At 40.8% G+C, this 21821-nt stretch overlaps 1 protein-coding gene across 1 annotated transcript in view; it reads right to left on the reverse strand.

Moving 5' to 3' along the window:
• Positions 1–21821, reverse strand: part of shank3a (SH3 and multiple ankyrin repeat domains 3a) — a 150576-nt gene that overhangs the window by 68582 nt on the left and 60173 nt on the right. The window contains 7 exon segments of the mRNA XM_083974021.1: positions 55–284; positions 1163–1229; positions 1624–1701; positions 8420–8536; positions 11182–11349; positions 12054–12205; positions 12765–12873. Coding sequence (XP_083830147.1) covers positions 55–284; positions 1163–1229; positions 1624–1701; positions 8420–8536; positions 11182–11349; positions 12054–12205; positions 12765–12873 — 921 coding nt within the window.

Below are 21821 nucleotides of genomic sequence, written 5' to 3' on the forward strand. Positions count from 1 at the left end.
AGCTTCATGCTAAAATGTGCTCACACCGACAGAAACTCAGTGGCTCGATCTCACCTCTCCGAGGCTGCTGTGTTGTTGCCCAAGAGCTGGTAGACTGCGCAGTGAGGGGACAGGTGAGTGACCCTGGCGGCCACGGATTTCACGGGGGGCCTGACTGTGGATGTGATCGTGGTCCCCGTTCAGGTTGTTGTCACTCGCAGAGCGGAGCAAGGAACGTGGCGAGGGCAGGGCACCAGGAATCACACGTCGACGGTTAGTGTAGGAGGGGGTCTCCCTGAAAGGCACTGAGACAAGAAAGACATATGCAGGTGTAGAGCAGGCCCACCATCACATGGAGCAACAGCAGCAAGCATATTCAACACTGAATTTGGGAAATAACTGCAATGTGTCGTATCTCATATATCAAGGTCAGTGTTTGTTAAAGCTTATTTCCCATGTGCACCAGTCTGACAGAAGACTATGGGTCAATTTGTGATGTCTTTTTATGCAGATATAAACTGTATAAACCGACAATCATATGACCCATTGGATCTGGTACTGAGGACGAGAGTATTAAACAAAGGTAGTGCTTTAATTGGTCAGCATATTTTAATATCTACCACTGAAGAATAAAGAACAAAACACAGAATACGAAATTCATTGTAATGAAGTTTCAGTATTAATGTTCTTCTAATGAAAAAGTGCAACAAAAAAAACAACTATGAGTATTTATTATGTATTAGCAGCATATTGGCTGCATAATGCCATGTGTATCTATAGTGTTGTAGTAGTAGAGGTAGGTAAAGTGTGACATGAACTATAGATTTCACACATTTGAAGTGATGTCTATTTTAACCTGTTTGTAACTAATAGGAATAAAAAACTTAACCAGTCACTATGTAAAAAGATGATATTACATCCTCTTCACACTAGATGGCAGAGTTTCCCTATATGTTCATTACTCAATTCAGCAGGGACCCAATAAAACACCTGAAATGTTCCCCACACCGTTTACACTTCCATCTCCTCTACCTCATCTCTGCACACATCTGTATTCAACCTGTAATCACTGTCCTTGAACTTCTCCACTGTCAGTGCCTGGCCATTCTTCACCCTGATGTCTCCACATGACAATAAAACACTGAGGGAGGTTGGTGAAATACTACCACTGCTGCCAACTTACCAACATCTGATGCTTTGTGGACCTTTATGATTTCAGCCAGATCAAAGTTTCCTGCGATAATAGCCACCTTGAAAAGACAAGAGTACAGGTAAGGAAACAAAAAGATGCATTAAAAACAAATAGCACAAAGAAATTAGTTAATATAAAAACACAATACTTTCCTCACTCACTCTTCTAATTCATCTTTTAGCACTGACATTTAGCACTAAAGCCACATAGGCATACAAATATACAAACGAATAAACTTAAATCCTTTGTCAGTGTCAATTTCACACAAAGAAGAGATGCAATTCAGACACAAGCCAGATACGTCAGGAGCTGTTACTCTCCTAGTATGTACTGTAGTAAGTACAGTATTTAATAGCAATCAACAAAGCAGTATTAGGCCTTGAACTAGTCATTAAACCCATTCAGGTCTGACATGTCAAACATGAAAGGTATGGATGCCATACATACAGTACCTGAAAGGCGGTCTGGCTGTTGTAGTTCTTTATCTCTTTATTGGCCCCCCGGAACAGGAGAACTCGTGCACAGCTATCCTGAATAACAACAGAGAGATTTATGTGTTTAGCTTGGAGTTTTAAATGTCATTGTATTTGATTTTACCATACAGAACAACCTACACACACAAACAATTGCACACTCGCTCACACACTCACACGCATTCACACAATGATGTATGGAGCTCCTGAAGGTGCCATTTCCAAGGTTCTAATTGGCTTCTCCATTAAAGGTGGGTGGTTTACAAAGTATCAGCCATGTGCCATGAAATGGATTTAGCCATGTTGTATCAGTATAGATGAGATATTAAAGGTCATATTAAATAAAGTCCAGCTAAAGCATCAAATAATCCTACTTAACCAGCACAGCTATTAATAGCAGTAGCACCAACCAAACAAACTTTAATTTTAATAATAAAGAAAGGTTAAGAAAGGGAGACCAACATTTTTAGAAAACAAAACATTACAAAATTCAGACATGTTTTGGTTTTATAAAGTCAAATATCGAGTGGAATACAATTACCAGGCTAAGCAGTGCGGCATTTGTTGCCAGAGGCGGCATTACAAGCAACCTCTTTGATCACCTCCAAACGAAGCGTGTCTGGGAGTATGAGGTCTGTTTGAGAATGACTCCGACAGATAAAGCTCTAGTGGCAGCGAGAAAAGAACACAAATGCCCCTTGAGAAATCCTTGTGCTATGCAGGTTCTGGGGAATAATTTGATATTTCATGATGAGTCACTGAAAGGATATCCTTATTCAAACATGAAGATTTCAGTGCTGTACTCATCACGACCGCTGATTGTGTTTGCACAACTATAAGTGAAGAAATTAGAAAAATACTTATTTTTGCTCAACCCAAATTCTCCTTCTCATGGTACAAATATATAAAATTCACACAAATACAGTACACAGGTGCATTGTCAATACACACACACACACTGTATATATTCAAACTAATGACAAATGCAAAAAGCAGCAGCTAAATATGAATTTGTGACAAGCCAGTTCCATGAGGTGCCTCTAAAAATCTCATCTTTACTTGAGTCAGTGACAACTGTCACTGTCTGTATGGTAAGAGGTGGTATAAAAATAAGCACAGCAGAGAGCACAGGGCGCATACTGTAGATACATACACATCCTCTGCAAAACAATCTCATACCCTTCAACATAATGCATTTTCAAGTGGAACTACAGCATGCACCCCCACCACTCCCCACTCCCCAGCCACGTGCACTGACAAGAAGGCAATCCATGGAGGATAACGTTACATATCATATACTGTACGTCTTATGATGTGTATATTGTGTTGTCTTATCTGTCATTGACAAGAGACAAGAGATTAAGGGGTGTGTTTGTGAGAGACGAGAGCTGGGACACTGGGTCGGTGGTGCTGATCTTGCAAGGTTGGTCTTCAGCCAAGAGACGCTATGGGGAAGGCAGATAGCCTCCATTCTCCCTGTACGAAGTCATTTTACCATCACAATTAATCTGAAACTGTTCAATTACAGTAAAAATCATCTTAATCCTCTTTAACTAACTGTAGATTTGAATATAGACTGTAGAACCATGTCCTTAACAATATTTGGGAGGATATGATTGCCCTGATCAATATTTCAATAAACTAATTCACATTATACTTGAAGTAAAGTTATTTAAGATTCCAGTGTTCCAGAGGTTATGTCTGAGAAAACTGATGTAGGCAGCTCTCCTTATGGCTGTGACGCCCTCAAAATAATTTATATAATATTGTTATTTAATGTTTTACTGTTGAAACATTGCTATAAGATCGTCACAGCAGCAGTCCTTGCACCCTGGATAGGTTGTGTGCATTTGCTAAACTGCTACCTTCTAAGTTTCTCACCAGCTTTGGTCACCAGCACATGGTGGACAACCTGACAGGACAAGACTAGGAGCCTCTAACGCTCATCTCCTCTCACTCTAACTGTCCTCATAAAGTTAGGTGGCCAAACATGCCATGTCTACCATGACTGGGAGCAAAGCAGTGCCTAAGTATAATACTACATAGCATGTGCATACAGAACATAGGCATAATTACTCAGAACAAGAAACAATTAAAACTGAACTCATTAATTCACAACCACACATTTCACTTTCTGTCTCTATGTGTGAGAATACCCCCATACGTTTATGTGTAAATGAGCACAGGCGCCCCTGGCAAAAAAAAAGCCCAATCATAGATTGAGAGACAGTGTTATGTGTCCATGTTCTGGCAGGCGGAGGGTCGATATGTAATTTAACACTGAGAGCAGAATTAACACGACGAACAATGACTCTAGTAACTCACATTCTGGGACACACGTGCACAGATCGACGAAACACTAGTTAATAATCGCATAGTGGCTTCACTCATCAAGCCGGGTTTACCTCCACAGTCCTGCATTAGTGTAGAAAGCTGACATTAGCGCAGTGGAGCACCCTGTTCTGGTAAAACGCATAGTACATGGCAGCTGTGGACACTGTCAGACTCCCCTGGCCTCAGCAGGGTGTTTAGTGACTGTGTCAATTGGAACTCAGAAAACTGACATAAACCTGCAAAGCCCATATAAAGTGAGATGGTGAAAACACAAGTGGAGCGTGTGTTATGAAAATGCATGATTACTCTTGCCACTAGTAGCCTTTACAACAATTAAGTGTCCAAAAACCCATATAGATGGACTCCTACAGATCTTAGCCTAGCTTACTATTAATTACCAATCTCCCAATACATTGTGCAGTTTAATGTACAGCCATGCCTGTATAAACATACAAAGCTGTTTAAATACAAACACACACTTATTAGGCTCAAGGCTCACAATAATCACAACCGTTAAATTAATTCAAAACTAAACCTGAGAGGCTAGCTGACTGCATGTTTTTATTAAGACAGATGTGTGAGTACACAAATGACAATTACCGTAAGAAGAAACCTGGTGATTGGGGTAGGTTTAAAGAATTCAATCATAGGGAATGCACTGAAAGTGTAGAGGGCTGTTAGGATTAACCATTGAAGTGTTCCAGGGAAAAAGAAAAGAGGAATTGAATTTCGATGCATACCATGTTAACCTCATGTCGTTTGTTGGTGCAAATGTGTTGTCCTTCTAAATAATCAAAAGAAATAAAGAAATAAGCTTTGAGAACCTCAACAGCTGAATCTTTCTGCCATTTAGTGACTTTCCATACTCATTTGCACAGACACATACACACAGACATGCACACGTGGAGGCCAATTACAGTGTGGGCCATCTGTCTTACGCTTCTCTCCAAGGATTCCTATAGGAATAAATTAAGAAAACCAGGAGTCTTCGCTGTCATTTGCTAGTATGGCTTGTAAACAATATTACAATCGTATAGGCTATTGCCATACACAACATATATCTCGTTATTTTCAAATCTCCTCTAAAATGCTTGATACTTGAATCTTTTTAATGCATGAATTCACACCAGTATGATGACTCAGTTGCTGCAACATTAGTCTTTTTTAGCTGGAACTCTAGACAGGTGATAAATTAAAGGTAAACGTGGAAAATCAGTGGAAAAATGTGGTGGCTATGCCCCTATCCCTAGGATATTAGAGGTCACTGAATGGTTTGATTAGTATGAAATGTGAATCATTCATATGGGGGGAGAGAGCCATAGAGGAGGAGGAAAGAAGTGAAATCCCAAAGCAAGTTTAATCTCAGTCTTAGAAAAATGTTGTGATGCATTTAGTCGATGTCCTTGACATAGTCATTTACTGCATCCCGCACAGAAAAAGCTGCAATTAAGTATATTCAACATGTCGCCTGCTTCTGTTTGCTTCATGTGACTAAATGAGTCTACAGAGGAATACACAGTGAACTGTGTGTTCCTCTTTAGCCTAATAAGATAAGCCTGTTTTTAATCTTGTGTATCTCTTGTGGTTTTTATTGTTTATTTTGCACTTTCCTTTATTCATTGTGAGGTGTCCTTGAGTGACAAAAAGGCACCTATGAAATAAAATCTATTATTATTAACTGGCCCTAATGGGGGGCTGAAGAACTTAAAGCAGAGCTGAATTCTCTCTCATTATAGTGTCTATCAAGTTGTTACAGACCATAATGTCTTCACTACAACTACTGTTATAAAAATCTTTGTATTACAAAGTTTAATTTGTTTGGCTGGTTTAGGCAGCTTATGTACCACCTCCCTTTAATTGCACTCATCAGTGCTGTCCCCACTTGCAATTACCTACAGTACTGTATCCTTCCCCGTCGTCCCGATCATTCCACCAGCTCCTAGGTAAAAGACCCCTGCCTCGCCTTCATTCACTGCTGCTGGCCACATCTACCCTGATATAAACCCCTCAATGTTAATAGCCAGCCAGACCCTGGGAATGTGGTTTTCAGAGCACTGATCAAACTTTATTCTGTTGCTGATGGTGCATATGGTATCTTGTCATTCATCTAATCTCTCCAGAACTCATCTATGTATCCGTCCGCCTTTTCTCTCTCCACGTGAATCTATTGATCTCTGCCACTGGACTACTCCTGTCCTGGTCAATTCTACCAGCTCCTTTATTTCTGTGATTGTACATAATCAGCTCAGCCAGGCCTGTTTTGAGCCTGCTGGAACCCAGCAGACGCACTGTGTCTGGGATCAATCAGCTAAATGTTTGACTTCGGCCTCCACTGGCAGGATAACAGCTGTCCTCGGCACTGGTTGACTTTCCAAAAGTTATCCCAGTTAAAACTTTAAATTTAGCTTTTTACTCATTCTCTCTTGGATTATTATATTATATATATTATATTCCCTCTTTCTCCACAGGCACACATTACCTCTCGACCGTGTTTCACTGAGAAGTGGAACATGTACTGACTAAAGTCACGTGGACATGTTACACACAGCTTGTACACACACACACACACACACACACACACACACACACACACACACACACACACACACACACACACACACACACACACACACACACACACACACACACACACACACACACACACACACACTTTTCACTTGTTTGTATGTGAAAGACAGAAGAAGTGCTCATTTAATGTTCATGAACTGAGCTACTCTGTTTTCCAGCCAAGCAGCAGAAAAGCCACTTCCAGCTACATGTTTCTCTTTGAACAGCCTCTGACCAAGTAGGACACAAGGACATACTGTATCTGAGAAGAACACTTATAGTTTCCCCATAAGTAAAACCAGTGTTTTTTTTTCATTGCCCTCCTCTTCCAGTGTTTTCGTGTAGCCTTCCTTATATAAAACTGATACATTTCTTTTCTGTCATCTCAACCACACAGGGTAATTTCATAAACAAGTAAAAAATAGCTTGGATACTACAAAGGATTTAAGGTATTAAAGTACTGCTACTCTAGTAGGAAACAAGTTTCTGATGTTTTAGATTTAAATGATAGAAAATTACTTGAACAAGGCGGACAAATCCCTAAACAAGACCATATTGAACATGCACTTATCCTATAAAGGGTAATCCTGAAGTTAAGCACAATACAGGTACATACTGTAGCATTTCTCTTTGTGCCATGTTTGTTTGCCAACAAAAACACATTAATGATTCACACTCAATAAATGTTAGCGAGGTAACATTTATTACAACGAACTCGGACACTCCCAGCTCTCCAGTTGCTGTAAATATTGTACTATACCATACATGTGTAAATTCATATCTGAAAATTATCCCCAGCAAATGCGGAACTTAATCATGTTAGATGAATATTTGCTAAAAAACCTAAGTGTCTGGATACTCAAATGTCTTCCTACTGGAAAAATAATATATACTTTTTCTTTAGGACTGACAAAATGGGCTTGGGGCTGACAGCCACAGATAGGGTAGGGAAGTGGGAAAATATAAAGAGACTAAAGCATTGTTTTTGTCTTTTCATGGCATATGAAAAAGAAATAACACAAAACAATTCCTTCCCTATCCTATTAGACATGCCAAGCAACAAGAAAATTCTTAGAAATAGATACCTCTTGTAAAAACAAGATGTGTTTTAGCATTTAGGCATTTTAGCTCAATAGCTTTAAACAGGGTAGCTCTGCTTTAAATATCCCACTTTTTTTTTTTAAACAGGAAGTTGGCACACGCTGTAGCCGTCTTCTCCGTGTGTTTACTGTAAAACCTGCAATACGGGTGCACATGAAATGTTGGAGTAGCTTTGGCCATTTAAGTCTCTCACTCCCAGTCGGATCAGAACAGGCAACAGATAGTGGATAAAATTACCGGGTACTGTAGAAGAAACCTGTCTCAGACTGCCACTCAAGTGCACAAACATGTGCATTTTCATACACATACAAACAGATGAAACATAATGTGAAGGCTATCTCGCGACTACAGACAGTAACAGCAAGTCTCTGCATTGCATGAACGTCCTCTCAAAATACATTGAAGCCCCACTAGGTCCAAGGCTGCACCACAAGGTCTCCCTCCCACGGCTCTTGGAGGACAAGCAAACAGACAAAAGCTTCCATACATCCTTACATAATGCACATGCGAAAAAAAATCTACAGTTCAAATATACAGACACATGGACCAATGTACGTGGAAAACACAACATTGATACTGTGATAGTTCATTAATGATGTCTGAGAAGGTAAATGTACCACAGTCGTTTACTCTCTCGACCTGCAGCTTGTCACCCTGCTGCGTAAATATGACACTTCCTCCTGCACTGGCACTGATCATTAGCACTGAATGCAAATCATGTAAAGCACAACCACGTGTGTTGTACTACTTTTTTTTTTTTTGTAACTGTTACCTGGTTGTAGAGAGCACACACATGCAAGGCGGTGTTTCCAGATGCATTCTGGGCGCTCATGTCAGCTCCATAAAACAGCAGGTGTTCCAGATGTTGCACGTGGCCATAGCGGCAGGCCTGAAAACAAACACACAATAAAGACTTGTTTATCAACCAATTCAAGAGGGAGCAATCACACTGTGGCTCGTACATGACCAGGGCAGCACATTCTACTTGTATTTGTTGGATTTAAGAAGACCAGGACAGGAAATCATTTGTGACAAAGGTCTAACATGCTGGATTTTGAACAAAGATCTTACAAGTATGTGCAACTTTGCCAAACGAGTCAACAGTGCACTGTGTTTTTGTAAACTGACAAAAGGTAAAAAGGTGAAAACTGATGTTATGTACACAATTATGGTTTTGGTTAGTACCTGCAGCCTACTTGACAAAAACCAACACAAGCAGACCTCTGCAGTTGTAACGTACTTCTTTCCTTTGTCACAACATATTATTGGAGTTATTAGAGTAGAATAGCTTGAATATGAAGTGCACGACCACAAAAAGCAGCCAAAACAACAACAACTTTTTCTTGTGTATTTCCTTGGGCTACTTCCTTTGTAAAATGCTCCTCTCATGTTGTTAACAGTCTCTAAAAGCAAGGGAGAACCTTATTTGTATCACATACAGTACCTGAGGCCAAATGTAAATCTGTGAGTTAAAGTTATCCTGTTGAGGGTGATGCCTTTTTTCAGCTTTTTTGTTTCACATAACTGGAAGTAATAAAGTTTTCATCTAATCTCTATCTCCTCGCTCTTTTCTCCCTCCCATTCCTTTGTATTGTCCTGTGTCATTGACAAAGAAATGCACTAACTCTCCCCAACAATTATTCTCTACCTCCTATGCTCTGTCTTGCTAAGAGTGTGTGACAGCAGTGCGACAGTGCACAAATGGTGCCGGGATTGTTGTCGGTTATCAGGCCTTCCACAGTGCATCCTATTGTACACAATACATACCACTAGAATACTAATGCTCCAGAGGACAAAGAAAAAAATAAGAGACATGGAGGAGATGAAAGAAATACAATGGAGAGAAATGGCTGAAGGACTACTGGATTTACATTTCAGTGTCTTGGATTTAGGATTAAAGAAACATGATCTGCTTCCATGCTGAACTATCAATCTTTCCATTAAACCCTGTACTTTATTTACACATTAAAATGGCACACATATAAAGACAACAACCCTCTCTCCCTCTGCTTAGGACCTGAACATGCATTGGGAAATCAGAAAGGAGGACAGATTCAGTTTGCATTGAAAAAAGCACAACTGTACAAAAATATTAATATTATACCTTTTCACAATCTGACAATGCGGTCCATGGCTGACGTAAGAGGCAGCCATTGGGAAAACAGTTAATGAGATATTGGACTAGAGAATATTCTAGTATACAGTGCTGGTGATATTTACACTGTCAAGTGCAGCAGATGATGATACTGGAGAGTGACCTTCATACAGTAAAGATCCTGAGGCATCTGATCAGTCCTCAACTCATTTTGCAGCATGAAAACATCCCCAAACAAACAGCCAGAATCACTAAGAGATGCCGTCAGCAATAAGAAGAACAAATAGTCTGGCAACAAATGGTCTAGCCTCCACAGAGTCCTGATCTCAACATCATGTAAGTCACTCTTGGATTACACATGAACACAGGTGCGAGTGAGACAACCTTAATCTACAGAGGATGTGTCTTCAATCACCGGTAAGTGCCGTTCAAAAACAAATCTGTTTGTAATGTTTATATCACAGCAAGACCTTGAGATAAACTACAGTACACCAGGCAGATAGTGTAGCGCAAGCAGCAGACAGAATTCACACTGAAAGACAGATGAAGGGGGGGAGTTGATGGCAATGTGTGTGACAGGAAAATATTGACTGACATGCTGCCTCTTTCTGCTTTTCACCTCAAAAGAGTCATTTACAATGGCAACAGATAAAGTGGAATGAAAGTGATAATGCAGGTTTTCTCCCAGAGAGGAGCCAATAAATTTTGCATCCAAATGTATCACATCTGATTGTTTACTCAACATTAGGATTAGCTTGATTCCCTAACTCTGATTACAATTTGGTGTTGCTATTCAACTTTCCCTCAGCACTGATTTATATTCAGTGTCGGCAACAGAGGAGGTAAATCCCATAGCTGCCTTTTTGGTTTCATTTACTGTACAAGAACATTTAGACCTCCAGTGTCCTACTGTCACTACTCAGATATAGGCTGAAAACAATCACAAACAAAAACAGCATGTAGACACTAACCTCCACTATGTTTATAAAGCAGGGAATGTCTTGTGGCTGCATGTGTGTACAAATGCACTCTTTATACTGTGTTTCTGATTTGTTACTTAACTTAACAAACTACCACTTGGCAACAACTACATAGTAATTACATAATAGCGTTTGTGCTAGTGAACTGTATTTCTCACAGTACAAAAAGAGCAAAATGTTTGTGTGTTACAAAATGTATGGGTGTTGATGGTCACACAAATGCCATATAGTATGTATTAATGGATTTGAGCAGCCAACGTTCATTCATTTACAAAAAACAGACTTTCAAATATGTGCACATGTGGTTTAAGTTGGAAATCAATACAAACATCTGTCCAGTCTTTTAGAATGGAAAAAAAGTGCTGCCTTCCTGTGAAGGACCACTTACCTCACACCTGCATTGGTATTCAGCACATAACCCATCATTGTTTTATCGGTGTGTGTGTCAGTGTGCATTACCTGGTGTATCTCCTGCCAGCCATTCTCATCCACGCAGCCGACCTGTGCATGATCATGCAGCAGCAGCTCACAACAGTAGGGGTCTCCTCCTACCATTGAGCTGTGGTAGAGCGGAGTCAACCCCCTACTGTCTTTATAGTCAGGTGATGCACCCAAGTCCAACAATGTCTGTTGGGAAAAGAAGGTGGTCAGGTGGGAATGATGCTTAAAGGTCTTCACACAGTACCATCTATTACCATGTATTATTATGACCATGCAATATGAAGGTCAAAGATACTGGTACATGGGGCTGTATTATATAACTGCTCTTCACACTAAATAAATGGTGTGTCAGGGGAAAAAAAAACCTCTGCAAGCTTATCATTAAGTGGTACTGATCAATTCATCATACATCTACTGTACAGATATACAGTAGTATGACAAGCTACTGAAAGATAACCTCACATGACTTATTGTACCAACAGCAACAACAGCGTATGCATGTTACATGGCCCGACATTGAATATTTGGACAATGACTGAGAAGAAGTAACCAATTTCAATTTGAACAGTTCAGGCCTGGTATGAAATCAATTATATGACTCATGTAAACCCTTTCATTTAGGTTACAAGCCTCCTCAAACCAGACACATGCAAGGCCATTCAGTGAATATGCCAGCTCATTCAAAGAGGGCATATTAAGCCTCACATATTTAGTAATTGCTCAAGCACCCTCTGTGCTTAATTGCTCAAGCACCCTCTGCCAGAGATTGCCTGCCTGCAAACTCTCCTTTCCCATAGGAGAAGTTTGCAAGCAAGCATTCAGCGTAGCAAAAGAAATAAAGAGTCGAGTCAGATTTCTGCTATGATTGTGTGCCTTTGTTGTCTACTCACTATAAGCGCTGTATGGTTCTTGCTGCGCACAGCCTTGTGTAGGGCAGTAATGCCATCTTTTGTTCTGAAGTCCAGATGTGCCCCTCCACTCTTCAGCACCTTGATGAGCTCTGCACATCCCTCCAGCTGTGCTGCCAGCGTTAAAGGACATTCTGTAAAATCCAAGGAGGAGAGAGGGAAATGTACAAAAATTTGAGCAATCCCCATTGAAAAGTGTATTGTGCATTTTTCTAAGAAATGAACATCCCACAATTGAAGCTGTCAATATCTGATGACAAAATTGCCAATTTATAAAAACTGTGGGTTTATGATTGCAGTGACTCTGCATTTGGATAACTGCTTTGGCTGTCATGATTGTCACCCTCCGGTGCTCCTAAGTGGCTGCTTCCTGTTGGTGTTAAACCAACCTATTCTCATGTTTGCCTCGCTTCACAGCTCCTCTGCCAGACTACAGGTCACCCAACAGGGAAATCTCCTTTATGGCTGGACAAACATTTGCATAAACACGGGGAGATTAGCAAAGGGAGTAATCCAGCTTTACTCATCATGCAGAGGGCTTATTTCTCAAAATCCATACATGGTCATTTTGTGGTGAAGACAGTCAAAAGGGGAAGGAGAAAACAAAGGAGAAAAGACAATTTCACAAAGGTGAAAAATTGAATAATATAAGTAGGACAGGGATAGTGTATCTCTCAGTGCAGTCATCCTCACCTCCCGAGTCTGGATCATGGAAGTTGGGGTCCAGGCCTTTTTCCAAGAACCTTGAGACCTTTTCAATGTTCCTCTGCTGCACATACTCCATAAACTTCTTCAGGTTTGCCTAATAGAGGGAGACAAGGGAGCAGGGAGATGGGGAGGTAAAAGGAAGAGAAAGCTGTGATTGGGTGATGTCAGATTCATGTGGATGATGTTGTTTAATAATGCAGGTCAGAGATAAAAACTAAAGTGTCTGCTCTCTTCTTCTGTGTTTAAAGGTTTTATTTCTGTTCTGTCATGCCAAGGAAATGGACCATGTGCATTAGATGTATAAGCCATTATGGGATGGACTAAAAAAGACAGGGAAAGGCCGTTAGTAAACGTGTAGTAAGGTGTGGGGAAAAAAACTCTTTCGCACATCCCTTGCCACTGTCATGTGAGAAGTTTCTAACTTTCACCGCTCTACAATTACATTTGTTATTGCAGTTTATCACTTTTGACCAATGCTTTCCCTGAAAGATGGATGGTTTATCTTTCTGAATTTAATAAAAAATGTTGCCTCATTTGAAGACTAGACAAAAATACTGTCCAAGCCATGTATTAATATGAAGCAGCAGATGCAGCTACATTTACCAGCTTTGTTACAAAAAACACTCCTGCATTACGTTAGCATTGTAGCTAACATTTAGCGCAATGCCGGTGGGGGTTTTAAAGTGGTACTGTAAACACTGCATCGATCAACATAAAACATAGAGTGCAAGATTGATGTTCTTCCTCTGAAATGTCAACATGCTGTAACTCTGAAATGAAGACTTTACCTTTCTGAGATGAGCACACACAAAATAAGTTCAAATGTAATGGTTTTAATATTGTGCAGTGCCTTAGAGCTAATATTGATGTTTTAAACCATTTTCATAAAACAAGTACACATACTGTACAAATCCACTTAATTTCCTCTGTGACTTATGATTAAAAATATTCATCACTTCTACTGAAGGTGTAAGCCTGTAGAGTATAAAGTGAAAAATGAAGCTATGAGCAAGGTACCAGCACTAGCATTTCATAATATGTGGATATAGCCTGAAGAATCAGGGAAACAATCTGTCTGGGACTATCTGAGACATAACATCATAGACCAGCATGTACTGTATCCAGTGTCTATGGGCTGTACTTACAGAACGCAGAGAGAAATCATTAAAACAAATTTCCAATCTATCTATCTAATCTAATTTTGAACATAAAATATGAAAACATGATGATGGCCTAAAATGTTTCCTGCAGGATGTAATTACACAATATCTGCAGTATCCCAAATGAGCTTCAACTTTGATTACTATTGCACTCTCAAGGTTTGAGTCTCACTCATTACATAACATCCACATGTGCAAAACGCTCCAGACACACACACACACACACAGACTCTTTGTATTTTAGACAGCTCAATTACTTTGCAGACAGCTCATATATGATAAAGCAATACATATACAGTAAATGTGCACACTTACATGCAAGGATGGAAGCAGAACACAGCAGCTGTTTTGACACTCACCATATGCGGCATCATAGTATACTGTATATCCCTTGTCCTGACAAGTCACACTCAAACACCTTCTGGATTTCACATCACACACCCTCTTTCTCTTCAGACTAAGTCATCCGCTGCCCGCTTGCCACTACAAGCCTGCCTCTTGTTCACACACACCACAGTGACATGCTGCGAGGAGCTGCCGACCGCTACTCTCACCATCTCCAAGTCAGACTGAGTGAGGGAAATTCACTTTGGCTTTTTCCTTTTTTTCAGATGTTCTGTGAAGCAGTTGTTATGGTGATGGGATACAAAGACAGCCCTGGCAGCCAATGTACACATGAGTGGGAAGAGCACAGAGGTTGTGTTTTTTTGAGTATGTCTGTGTGTACGTGAGTATGTGTGTACATGTGTACATGTGTGTGTGTCTGCATAATGCCTAGGATAATGCCTTGAAGAGGCTTAGGGTGTGATTTGCCAGTGATCAGCTGGATCTGATGTGTGTTTTATTGCCTGTTGAACACAGGGCTGATAAAAGGCTTTGTAATGATTTATCTGCTTTGATGAGGGTCTTAATCAACTCGTATTATAATATTTCTCTGCGTCTCTCCTTGTCTCCCTGTAACACTCGCACACAAATCCACACATATGCAAAATCAGAAAAGGCATTCATTTTCCAAGTTATTATGACTTACTGACAACTGACTAAATATTCTGAAAATAAATCAAAACGGTGACAGTCACATATCAGATCTGAAAATCAAAGCTCTGTTGGACTGGTGGTATCTCTGAATACAATCTGTGTAAAGAAATAATTTTACCAATGTCTACTATATTTCACAATGACCGGCTACTAAAGAGGCTATTTCTAATGATACAGAGCCAAGGTTACCCTCAAGAGTTGTCTACACACCAATCTCAATCAGCCTACAATACAAGATGAGCAGTCCTATTTCTACAGGGCAGACTGGATGCTAACAGTGACTATAGGGGGGCAGAAAACCAAATTAGGGTTAGTGCATTTTGCAATAAAAGCATGAAATCTGGTACACTTACTATACGATACACACAGTATAGCCAATGCAATTCTGAAAATAATTGGATATGGAACAATCTTAAATTTTCAATATGGCAGCCATGGCAGCCATTTTTCAAAATGGCCACCAGCAACAACAGTTTTCTTATTTGTGATGGATATAATTTTATATTGAGGACATAACTAGTTAAATGTATTTACTATACCAGTGTGAATTGCTTTTTGCATGACCCCCCAGAATTTCTTACAAGCTACTTTCTTTCTCACAAGACTCACAGGTTGTGTCGAAACCAAGGGGGCAGTTGTCGGTCTGAGAAGTGAAGCCCACTTCCGCGTTCAAAAAACTGCAATCCCCTCGGCTTCCTCTGGGGGCTGGTGTCAGAAAGCAGCATTCTCCATAGACCCCCATGTTAAAATCGCCGACTTTACATCCTCAATAAACATGATCAAAGCCTGGTGTCAGCACGTTTTTTGGTCTCAATCGATAGTTTCTACCCCCGCACACACTCTGAGGGGGTGAATTTTTTTTTTTTTTAACTCTACCGTTTTACTGTTATTAGGTTAAAATTCTGGCCAATTAGGGCGCGGAAACGTTGAGTGACAGGTCTGTAGCGGTCCGTGGACAGCTGCTTCGAGGCCAGTGGGTGGGTTCTCGGCCGGCCAATCCAACATGGCGCTGTTCAGGCCGCCATATTTGAGTCACAAAAACGACTCCCCAAAACCAATGGGTGACGTCACGGATGCTACGTCCATTCTTTTTACAGTCTATAGTCGAAACCTTCCACAACCCTTCTTACATTTGCAGGAGACAAGCATCGTGGTTTGGTGGTTAGCACTTTTGCCCCCCAGCAAGAAGGTTCAGGTTCGATGCCGGGCCAGGGGGCCTTTGTGAGTGGAGTATGCATGTTCTCTCTAGGTTCTCAGGCTTCCTCCCACAGTCCAAAAACATGTACACTAGGTTGATTGGCCAATCAAAATTGCCTGTAGTGCTCGAATGTGAGTGTTGTTTGTCTTGTGGCCCTGTGATTGAATCACGGCCTGTCCAGGATGTGCCCTGCCCGTGCCTTATGTTAGCTGGGATTGGCTCCAGCCCACCGCAACCCTGCATGGACAAGTGGAGTATCAATGGATGGCCTGGCTGGACTGGCCTGCATCCGGCAGGCATGTCCAGAAGGGCTCATAATATCCCTCAGATGTCTTTGACAAGCCCCATTTACATGGCGAAGGTAGTTGTGAACATGGTCATGAAGGGCAGCCTTTGTGGGGAGGATTGACTGAACATTGTGCCTCTGCACATAACTTTGGGGGGCTGGAGCCAATCCTAGCTAACATAGGGTGTGGGCTGGGAAGGACAGGACAACACACACTTATAACGCACTACGGGCAATTTAGAGTGGCCAATCAACCTATTGGACTGTGGGAGGAAGCCAGAGATTTTCAGATATTAAAGCATACCCAAGTTTTAACAGATAGGGAGGACAGTTGAGCTCAACAACATTCCCAAAATTGTCTCAAATTTATCATGTGGCAACATAAAAAAATCATGCAAAATTTTAATCCCTGCACCTCTTTTATGTCTCCTCCTCCGGATACTGCAATGCTCTTTCTTCCTGACTTAATCAAAAACTCCCTGTCATGTTCTCAGCTTGGGGAAAATACTGCAGAGAAGCCTTCAGCTGGTACAGAGAGATGAGAGTGGATCGTTTTATTTCAACCATATGTGCACTGATTACCTATTACTTTTTGTAGCAACCACTTAACAGTAGATAGGTCTTTCTCCCACTCATCATGCAAGATTGTGCAGGCACAAGCAGCAGGGCCTGGCAATGATTTGCAAGTGAGACAAAATCCTCCAGTTCATGAAATGCTTATGAATTAAAAAGTAGAGTGCAAATTAGCAGAAATTCAGCTTAACATTTAATTCATTCATTTTCCAAGCTGGAGTGATATGGATGTGACTGCTGTCCCTCGTGGGCTACCATGCTGCACATTAATACTAACCTGAATGTGGAGTTCTTTAAATGGTTGTCTTGAAAGACAATAACTTCATAAATCTGGCTACACAGCCTGGAGCAGAAAACTAATTTACAGGCGATATTGTGCACACAGAAGTTGGTTTAAAATATAACATCAAATAAAGGTTAAAAAAAAGGAAAAGAAAACAACTCAAAAAGTGGGAGGAGTGGGTGATAAACTGGTTAGAGGCAAGCATCATCAACACAATCATGAAATCATGTTCCACTAAACTTTAATTCCCAATGGTGGTAAAGATCACTAAAACTAGGAATATATCACTCAAAATCATACAAAATTAATCACTCAAAATCTTGAAAAGCACAATCACTAATATTTTGTAAGACTGTGGCATGTACTCTTGATACACCAGACAGACCAGTGAATAAACTCCAGTTGGAAGTTGTAACCCACTAACACAGAAATGCCAGTCAATCACACTAATATGAAAGCTGTTGGGGAGCTGTTACTGAACTCTAGCTTGAGGGAAGGAATATATGCACATGGATTACAATTACCAGATCACAGCACAATTGTTGCTTAAGGAAAGTCAGTGACTGTCATGAAAATATTCAGGTGATGACATCCCTGCTAGGCGTCACTGCCTGCCTGCCACACCTCCTCCGGTGCCCTCAGGGAAGCCTGCAGCCTCTGGGAGAAAAAGCCACTGCTCACTAATGCACCATGTGTGTTTTTCTTAATAATACTCTATTGGGATTTCAATCACAGTAACCACAGTCCTCTTTTGAAAGAAGGCAAAACCTCAAGATACAGACAGGGGAACCAATTACATAAAAATGACAGATGTGGTGGGTTTCTCAAACCAACACATGCATACACTAATATGCACATGTGTGTTACTAGATACGTGATGTGTATGATTATGTAGGCTACACATGTTCACACACAGGAGAGAGAATAAGGAGGTAAATCATTACCAAACCACCAAGTGTGGAGTGCCACCCCGACAGAGGCTCATCCCAGAAAGGAAGTAAAAAAAAAAAAAAAGACAGAAAAGCTATCTACAATCTTCAAGGAAACTATTGATGTATTTCCTCACAGATACAAAAAGCCCCTCAGCTCAGTCACATACCCTGATTTACAGGACAGCTGCACAGTTCTGACAGAAGCAGCACAGACCACCTGTTTTCCTTTAGAAGGAAAGATGTGCTCTTACTCATTCTATACTAATTTTGGCCAATGAAGAAGCAGACAGCCCCTTCCTCTTTTCAGGAGGCATTCGATAACAACAGCAACACAGCAGGAAACTGTCAGGCAGCTAATACATGTCTCTCACTTTGAAGCAGTTGTCACAACATGTAGCTCATTTTTAAAGCCTCAGTCGCTACCTCACCTTAGCTGCCCCTTTAATCTTGCACTTGGTCTAGTGGGGTAAGAGACAGTACTGAAATGCTACTGAAGAAGAAAATGGCATGTCCACTTCCATCACCTGCAGCTGGTCAACAGTGTCCTATTGGTGTTTCCTTTTTTATTTCTGCTAACATCTTCCATGGGAGTCCCCTTCCCTTCCGCCATGATTCATCAGTTTGAGGTTAAACCTGCTGATGTTACGATATTAAAAGAGAGTATTGCTTTATCAAATAGCTGTATTAAGCGGACAGCAAATAGAGTACCCTGAATAGCTCATTAGTGCTGATTGCCTTGGCCCCAAAAAGCTATGCAGCTTCTTTACATCAACTGCTGTCATGAGGATGGGGTGACCCTGCTGTGCTGCTGGATCAGGAAAAAAGTGGGGGAACCACACAAGAAAAAGAGAATAAGAGACATGGAGGAAAGAAAAAGTGAATGATAGCATCTCATCCCAGTGCAGCACAGTAAAAAAAAAAAAAAAAAAAAAAAAAAGCAGCAATAATCATCTCCCAGAATGTTTCTGCTTTAATAATGCAAAATTTCTACTGTAATAAAGTGACACTCCAACTACATTTTTTAATGTTGACTTCACATTAATTCAACCTGTGAGATACCTCCCTCCTATCTGAGGGTGTTACTCCCCCATAGTGGCTCACTAGCAGCCAGGGTGTAGAGAAGCTCCTGGATATTGAAGGGCTGCTTTATTGCTCTTAAACCCGCTGCATTAAAGAGCTTAGAATTGCAGTTAGTTGTCATCACAATTTTACCTGGAGGACTTCAGACCGCTGACAAACTCAGCTCACTGGTTTTGAACGTTTGGATGCGTGTCATCTGTATACAAGATCATCAATCAGTGACACAAAATGAGTGGCAGTGGTTATCCAGCTACCAGGACAAAGCCCCTTCCTTTAGTTCAGTACACTGAGGAGGCTCTCATCTCCCCCTGCAGTAAAGTGGGATTATCTGCCACTACATGATAAAAGCCTGGGTAGGGGGCTAGAAATTACAGAGACAACACGTCTTGCCCTGCCACCATTGCTGTCCCCCATGTCTCTTTTACTCACTGTCTGATTTCTATGGCTATTCTCTCTTGGTCTTTCTTCTCCTTTAACAAAGTGTGTTTGCCAAAGCTTCATGAAAGGAGGTGTGCACACTTAATGTCCTGTTCAATAGCTCGTGTGCATCCATGTGTGACCCATACAGCAGTACATATGTGTGTCAGACACTTTCACTGCCCTATATTTACACTCATTACCACATGGCCTTGTAGCCCCTGGTGCCTCACAGCTGCCCTACAAGTACAGTGTGCCATGGATGAATAGTAATTACAATGCTCACCAAAATAATGCTTATTCGGGAGGATCATATATTGGTTTAATGTGAGCTGGCCCGTGAAATACACACATGCTCTAAAGCTTCACAGCTGCTTAGGTAATAAACATAGTGAGCCAGAGCAGTGGGTCATGGGAATGCTCTGGGGACTGTCAGATATCAGGATGATAAGAGCACAGTCTAAACAGCTGGGAAAGACCATAGGCCTCAAGTAGATGTGGAAGTAATGTTTTACCACATTAACACAGAGCCCTGCTGTCAGTGCCGGTAACATCATACATTGTGTATTGTGAAGACACGCATATGGTTGCCATATTCTCATTCAGGGCTACTGGCTGCCAATGCAATGTGACATACAGTACAAGACATAAGAAGGATTCCCGATCCACAGTGTGTAGTGAAAAGTGGTCATTCACAGTAGAAACAAATTGACTCTGATCTGAAAATTGTCAGTGATCCTCCTGAGCCTGCAACTACATACTCACATGCAGCTATTTTGTGCCTCCAACTCATCAGGTTTATCCTGTCAGCATCGAGCTGCTGCGTCTGTGTAGTGAAGCCTATTCAGATGCCAGGTGACTTGTCTATGCAGCCTGACTGACAGTGATGTGAAGAAACAGCCACGACACTAACTGATAGTGTGATAAACTAGAGCCAACAGTGTCACAGAGATTCACTGATGAACAAAACAGCTGAGACTGTTGTGGTTAATTTGATTAATTGCTTGAAGGAGGTAAATGCCTCTGACGAAGGTTGGGAGAGACGATGTTAATTAATAAATGAAACAAATGTACAATATAATATTTCACACTGCAATAACCATGGAGGGGGCAAAGAGTAAAGAAGTTAATACAAGCCTACAGTACCAAAAGTATTTCTATCATAAGTGCGCTTACTACAAATCATGGCAACAATAACAATCACCAATTTAAAGGGGAAACCGTCTCCTCTGGTATGGGGTCACATCAACAAACACAAACACACTTATCTGGCACAGAGTGTTCCTGATTCTGTCTGTGTGCGCTGTGTTGACAGTCACTTAAATTAAGGCTAGAGTAAGAGCGGGCAGGCCTTGACCCTCGTCTTCCACATCCTTTGTACAGACGCTGCCCTGCTGCAGGGGCACTGCATTTAAATTAGACACACAGACCAAGAGAAACACAATTCCCTTTTATAAACATGCGGATCATGGCTACATTCTCATATCTCCCCACTCATACAATAGTTGTGTTTAGTAATGTACATCTAATCAAAAGCATTTGACATACAGTAGTACACTACCATGTTTCTCTGAACACTGACACCAATAAGAATATTTGGTCTTTGAGAGGTGTATTCTGAAATAGAGACTAAAATGTACTGAAAGAGACAGGAATTTATTTTTCAGTGTGGAATAAAGGGTCAATTCTGCGGCAGACACTAGAAATGTATAGGCTTTACTTTGCTAAATACTGTAGTACTAGGATGACTCGTATGTGGAAAAAATAATTAACACAGGCCGAGTAAGAAAAGATAAGGTATGATTGACAGCCGAAAAGATCATGATGCAGTTTTTAGAATAAGAGGATGATAAATTTGAATCACAGTGTACTGTAAAGGTAATCCGGTACACAAACATGGGTATTGTCATGTTGAATAAACATTGATTTGTAATATAGAACCACTAAATTAAGTGAACAGGCAAACATTCAGACTACTTCCTTAGTTCTCTATCTGTAGATACAAGCAGGAAATATCATATGAGCAAACCAAAGGAAGGGGCATTGAGTCGCATGATTTGACTAAAATCTGAATT

Source organism: Trachurus trachurus (genome assembly GCF_905171665.1).
Source record: "Trachurus trachurus genome assembly, chromosome: 6".
Lineage (NCBI taxonomy): Eukaryota > Metazoa > Chordata > Actinopteri > Carangiformes > Carangidae > Trachurus > Trachurus trachurus.